Source organism: Bufo gargarizans, chromosome 8, assembly GCF_014858855.1.
Source record: "Bufo gargarizans isolate SCDJY-AF-19 chromosome 8, ASM1485885v1, whole genome shotgun sequence".
Classification (NCBI taxonomy): domain Eukaryota; kingdom Metazoa; phylum Chordata; class Amphibia; order Anura; family Bufonidae; genus Bufo; species Bufo gargarizans.
Window position 1 is genome coordinate 192,091,478 of NC_058087.1, and position 5,627 is coordinate 192,097,104.

The window sequence follows — 5,627 nt, forward strand, 5'->3', positions numbered from 1 at the left end:
AGTCTCAGTCACGGATCACATGACCTGTATGTTCTGAGTCTCAGTCACAGATCACATGACCTGTACCTTCTGAGTCTCAGTCACAGATCACATGACCTGTATGTTCTGAGTCTCTCAGTCACGGATCACATGACCTGTACGTTCTGAGTCTCAGTCACGGATCACATGACCTGTATGTTCTGAGTCTCAGTCACAGATCACATGACCTGTACGTTCTGAGTCTCAGTCACGGATCACATGACCTGTATGTTCTGAGTCTCAGTCACAGATCACATGACCTGTACGTTCTGAGTCTCAGTCACGGATCACATGACCTGTACGTTCTGAGTCTCAGTCACGGATCACATGACCTGTATGTTCTGAGTCTCAGTCACGGATCACATGACCTGTACGTTCTGAGTCTCAGTCACGGATCACATGACCTGTACGTTCTGAGTCTCAGTCACAGATCACATGACCTGTACGTTCTGAGTCTCAGTCACGGATCACATGACCTGTACGTTCTGAGTCTCAGTCACGGATCACATGACCTGTACGTTCTGAGTCTCAGTCACAGATCACATGACCTGTACGTTCTGAGTCTCAGTCACAGATCACATGACCTGTACGTTCTGAGTCTCAGTCACAGATCACATGACCTGTACGTTCTGAGTCTCAGTCACGGATCACATGACCTGTACGTTCTGAGTCTCAGTCACGGATCACATGACCTGTACGTTCTGAGTCTCAGTCACGGATCACATGACCTGTACGTTCTGAGTCTCAGTCACAGATCACATGACCTGTACGTTCTGAGTCTCAGTCACAGATCACATGACCTGTACGTTCTGAGTCTCAGTCACGGATCACATGACCTGTACGTTCTGAGTCTCAGTCACGGATCACATGACCTGTACGTTCTGAGTCTCAGTCACAGATCACATGACCTGTACGTTCTGAGTCTCTCAGTCACGGATCACATGACCTGTACCTTCTGAGTCTCAGTCACAGATCACATGACCTGTATGTTCTGAATCTCTCAGTCACGGATCACATGACCTGTACCTTCTGAGTCTCAGTCACAGATCACATGACCTGTATGTTCTGAGTCTCAGTCACGGATCACATGACCTGTACGTTCTGAGTCTCAGTCACAGATCACATGACCTGTACGTTCTGAGTCTCAGTCACAGATCACATGACCTGTACGTTCTGAGTCTCAGTCACGGATCACATGACCTGTACGTTCTGAGTCTCTCAGTCACGGATCACATGACCTGTACCTTCTGAGTCTCAGTCACAGATCACATGACCTGTATGTTCTGAATCTCTCAGTCACGGATCACATGACCTGTACCTTCTGAGTCTCAGTCACAGATCACATGACCTGTATGTTCTGAGTCTCTCAGTCACGGATCACATGACCTGTACGTTCTGAGTCTCAGTCACGGATCACATGACCTGTATGTTCTGAGTCTCAGTCACGGATCACATGACCTGTACGTTCTGAGTCTCAGTCACGGATCACATGACCTGTATGTTCTGAGTCTCAGTCACGGATCACATGACCTGTACGTTCTGAGTCTCAGTCACGGATCACATGACCTGTACGTTCTGAGTCTCAGTCACGGATCACATGACCTGTATGTTCTGAGTCTCAGTGCTCATTGATATAATAGTGTCAGATGTATAATATGTGGGAGGGGCATGTGAGCACCATCTGTAATAAGCCCCGCCCATGAACACAGGGGTTAGTCCCGCCCATCACCAGTGACACTGGATCTAGGAGTCTGAGAGGAGACGGACAGTTTCCATGGAGATAGTAACGCCTTTTTTTGTGACGCCTAATAATGAATTCACGCGATCACGTGACCGGTTGTGTACGGATGTCGCTCATTGGCGCGGTGTTTTAAACGAAGTATTGGCCCCGCCTCCTGCATGTGATCGCTGCTAGTGCACGTGTAAGAGGCTGGGGGTGCGGGGAGGATGGCGGAGGTTCGGGGTCCGTGTGAGGGGGTTCGGGGTCTGTGAGGAGGGTGGCGGGGGTCTGTGGTCCGTGCGAGGAGGGTGGCGGGGGTCTGTGGTCCGTGTGAGGAGGGTGGCGGGGTCCGTGCGAGGAGGGTGGCGGGGGTCTGTGGTCCGTGCGAGGAGGGTGGCGGGGGTCCGTGCGAGGAGGGTGGCGGGGGTCCGTGTGAGGGGGTTCGGGGTCTGTGAGGAGGGTGGCGGGGGTCTGTGGTCCGTGCGAGGAGGGTGGCGGGGGTCTGTGGTCCGTGCGAGGAGGGTGGCGGGGGTCTGTGGTCCGTGTGAGGAGGGTGGCGGGGGTCTGTGCGAGGAGGGTGGCGGGGGTCTGTGGTCCGTGCGAGGAGGGTGGCGGGGGTCTGTGGTCCGTGTGAGGAGGGTGGCGGGGTCCGTGCGAGGAGGGTGGCGGGGGTCTGTGGTCCGTGCGAGGAGGGTGGCGGGGGTCCGTGCGAGGAGGGTGGCGGGGGTCCGTGCGAGGAGGGTGGCGGGGGTCCGTGCGAGGAGGGTGGCGGGGGTCCGTGCGAGGAGGGTGGCGGGGGTCCGTGCGAGGAGGGTGGCGGGGGTCCGTGTGAGGGGGTTCGGGGTCTGTGAGGAGGGTGGTGGGGGTTCGGGTCCGTGTGAGGAGGGTGGCGGGGGTCTGTGGTCCGTGTGAGGAGGGTGGCGGGGTCCGTGCGAGGAGGGTGGCGGGGGTCTGTGGTCCGTGTGAGGAGGGTGGCGGGGGTCCGTGTGAGGAGGGTGGCGGGGGTCTGTGGTCCGTGTGAGGAGGGTGGCGGGGGTCCGTGTGAGGAGGGTGGCGGGGGTCTGTGGTCCGTGTGAGGAGGGTGGCGGGGGTCTGTGGTCCGTGTGAGGAGGGTGGCGGGGTCCGTGCGAGGAGGGTGGCGGGGTCTGGCGAGAGGGGGGGGTCTGTGGTCCGTATGAGGAGGGTGGCGGGGGTCCGTGTGATGAGGGTGGCGGGGGTCTGTGGTCCGTGCGAGGAGGGTGGCGGGGGTCTGTGGTCCGTGTGATGAGGGTGGCGGGGGGTGCGGGGTCCGTGCGAGGAGGATGTTGGGGGTCCGTGCGAGGAGGATGTTGGGGGTCTGTGCGGGGAGGATGGCGGGGGTCTGTGGTCCGTGTGATGAGGGTGGCGGGGGGTGCGGGGTCCGTGCGAGGAGGATGTTGGGGGTCCGTGCGAGGAGGATGTTGGGGGTCCGTGCGAGGAGGATGTTGGGGGTCTGTGCGGGGAGGATGGCGGGGGTCCGTGTGGGGAGAATGGCGGGGTGTTCAATGTCTTTGTGAGGAGAATGGCGGGGTCCGTGCGAGGAGGGTGGCGGGGGTCTGTGGTCCGTATGAGGAGGGTGGCGGGGGTCCGTGCGAGGAGGGTGGCGGGGGTCTGTGGTCCGTGCGAGGAGGGTGGCGGGGGTCTGTGGTCCGTGTGAGGAGGGTGGCGGAGGATGTTGGGGGTCCGTGCGAGGAGGATGTTGGGGGTCCGTGCGAGGAGGATGTTGGGGGTCCGTGCGAGGAGGATGTTGGGGGTCCGTGCGAGGAGGATGTGGGGTCCGTGCGGGGAGGATGTTGGGGGTCCGTGCGGGGAGGATGGCGGGGGTCCGTGTGGGGAGAATGGCGGGGTGTTCAATGTCTTTGTGGGGAGAATGGCGGGGGGTGCGGGGTCCGTGCGAGGAGGATGTTGGGGGTGGCTGTGTCTGGGGATTGTGGGGGTTGTAGAGGTTTGAGTACAACTGGGGATGGTGTGGTGATAATGTTGGGGGCCCTTGTGTCCGGGGTGGTCTATGGCGCTGTGGGGGTTCCCTTGTCTGCACCCCCGGTTGTAATGGCGTCTTTTTTCCCCCTCAGGTCTCCAGAACACGATGAGTGACCCCCGGACAGAATTCTGCTTCAGCGATTCCCCAAGCATGGAGGACATGTGAGGAGGTGTTGGGGATTGGGGCCTCCATGTCCCGGCCAATGTAGTCCTGACCCCGCGCCCTCTGGTGCTCCCTCATGGGTCCCCCAGGGGTGGTTGGGCCCCCGATAGCACAGGTCGCTGTGATTTGATGTCTCGGTAGTGACGGCGTGCGTCTTCTCCTCCACAGTCGCCGCCTCCAGTCCTGCTTCACAGCTGAGAGAGACTGGAATAAGTTTCATCAACCCAGGAACCTTCTGCTCGCTCTGGTCGGGGAAGTCGGAGAGTTGGCCGAACTCTTGTAAGCATTCACTGTGTCTGTAAATGGAAGGGGTGTCAATACATCTGCAAAATTGGTTAGCAGCTTGGGGCCTGTAAGTGGTGGCATGTTGGGGAGCCTAGTCTTGTGGGAGTAGTGGGCATGTCAAGGGGTCAGATCCTGAGCGGTTATATGTTTAGGGGGCTCAGTCTCTGAGAGATCCTGGGATGTTGGGGGCCTCATCTCCTGTGTGTGATGGGGTGCCGAGGCTTGGGTCTGCTGTAGGTGGTCGTGGGTCTCGTATCTGTAAATTGCCTTTGTCTCTGCAGTCAGTGGAGGGGAGAGGTCTCAGAAGGCCTCCCTGATTGGACACCATCTCAGAAAGAGTCTCTTCGCCATGAGCTGAGCGATGTCCTCATTTACCTCCTGGAACTAGCGGAGAAGTGTCACGTGGATCTTCCCCGCGCCGTCCTCACCAAGATGGAGCTGAATGCCAAGAAGTATCCAGTGGATCGGGTGCAAGGCAGTGCCAAGAAATACACAGAGTACAGGGAGGAGGAGCAGGCCAGCAGCGGGGGGCCTCAGCAGGGTTAGGAGCCCCCGGTATATCGTGGACTGGTGCCCCCCCCACATGTCCTCAGAAGGTCCTCCTTTTAGGTTTTATCTGTACAGTTTAGTGGTTTTTATTCTCCTAAGTTGCAAATATGAGAAGTGAAGTCTAATCCGGGACAGGAAGCGGCTTCTCGACCTTCTCGGTGGTTGCGGTCACCCTCATCGCTGCTGAGCTGTCACAGGAAGCAGCTTCATCTTCAGAGCACTTGGTGGTCATCCTGTGCCTTGTCCTGTGAGCTGACTCTTCACTGACGGTTGTGATGTCTTTAGGCATCAGCACCCCCATTAGACACTGCAGCTGACTCGGTCTGGAGTATGGTATAGGGGGGGATTGTGGAAATGTAGCCATTTTGGGGCCTGGTGCGAGCCCTTCATGTTCTGACTGATTTTATTACCTGCATTAAATCGCTTGATCTCAGCAGGTTGTGGGTTCCATCTTCACGTGCAGGAGACCACCGGCTGTAGAAGGCCCCCGGCGCCTTGCTTGATGTGCACGGTATCGCCGGTTTTGCTGTGGTGCTCTCCCTGTGTTGAGCTTTGGGTATTTTCACAGCACATTCTGTTCTGATGAGACGTGTGGCCCTTGTGTCCAGCAGACAAACTGCCGCCACCACCACAACATCCGTACAGCAAAATGCAGGCTTTACCCTGCGCATCGCGAAACGCAGCATCGTCCGCCCGTAAGAACGGTTAAAACCAACAACCACCCTGCAGTGTGCATCCGAAGCTCCAGGCGGTCAGTGTGGAGGCCTCATGCCCCTTAGGGCTCTTTACACGAGCGCGTCCCTTAGTGTGAGAGGGATCGTGCGCTCTGGACTCAGGAAGGGCGCGGTATTATGATTGGTGACCTCACCGCTCCCGCTGCAAGGACACGCTCGT

At 58.1% G+C, this 5,627-nt stretch overlaps 1 protein-coding gene across 2 annotated transcripts; it reads left to right on the forward strand.

Moving 5' to 3' along the window:
* Window positions 1-1,786: 1,786 nt before the first annotated feature.
* Window positions 1,787-5,166, forward strand: DCTPP1 (dCTP pyrophosphatase 1). Of its 2 annotated transcripts, none has more exons than XM_044304240.1 (4): window positions 1,787-1,940; window positions 3,829-3,898; window positions 4,068-4,178; window positions 4,466-5,166. In XM_044304240.1, exons 2-4 carry the CDS (start codon window positions 3,843-3,845, stop codon window positions 4,728-4,730), a joined length of 432 nt encoding a protein of 143 aa, XP_044160175.1. In that variant the 5' UTR covers window positions 1,787-1,940; window positions 3,829-3,842; the 3' UTR covers window positions 4,731-5,166. The 2 variants fall into 2 exon arrangements, with proteins under 2 accessions (XP_044160175.1, XP_044160174.1); XM_044304239.1 differs by lacking the exon at window positions 1,787-1,940 and adding an exon at window positions 1,953-1,981.
* The last annotated feature ends 461 nt before the right edge of the window (window positions 5,167-5,627 follow it).

Bases quoted from the DNA above. Each gene is read 5' to 3' on its own strand.
- DCTPP1 (XM_044304239.1), top strand. The intron at 3,899-4,067 runs GTGAGGAGGTGT...TCTCCTCCACAG, and splicing joins TCCCCAAGCATGGAGGACAT to TCGCCGCCTCCAGTCCTGCT. The intron at 4,179-4,465 runs GTAAGCATTCAC...TTGTCTCTGCAG, and splicing joins GGAGAGTTGGCCGAACTCTT to TCAGTGGAGGGGAGAGGTCT.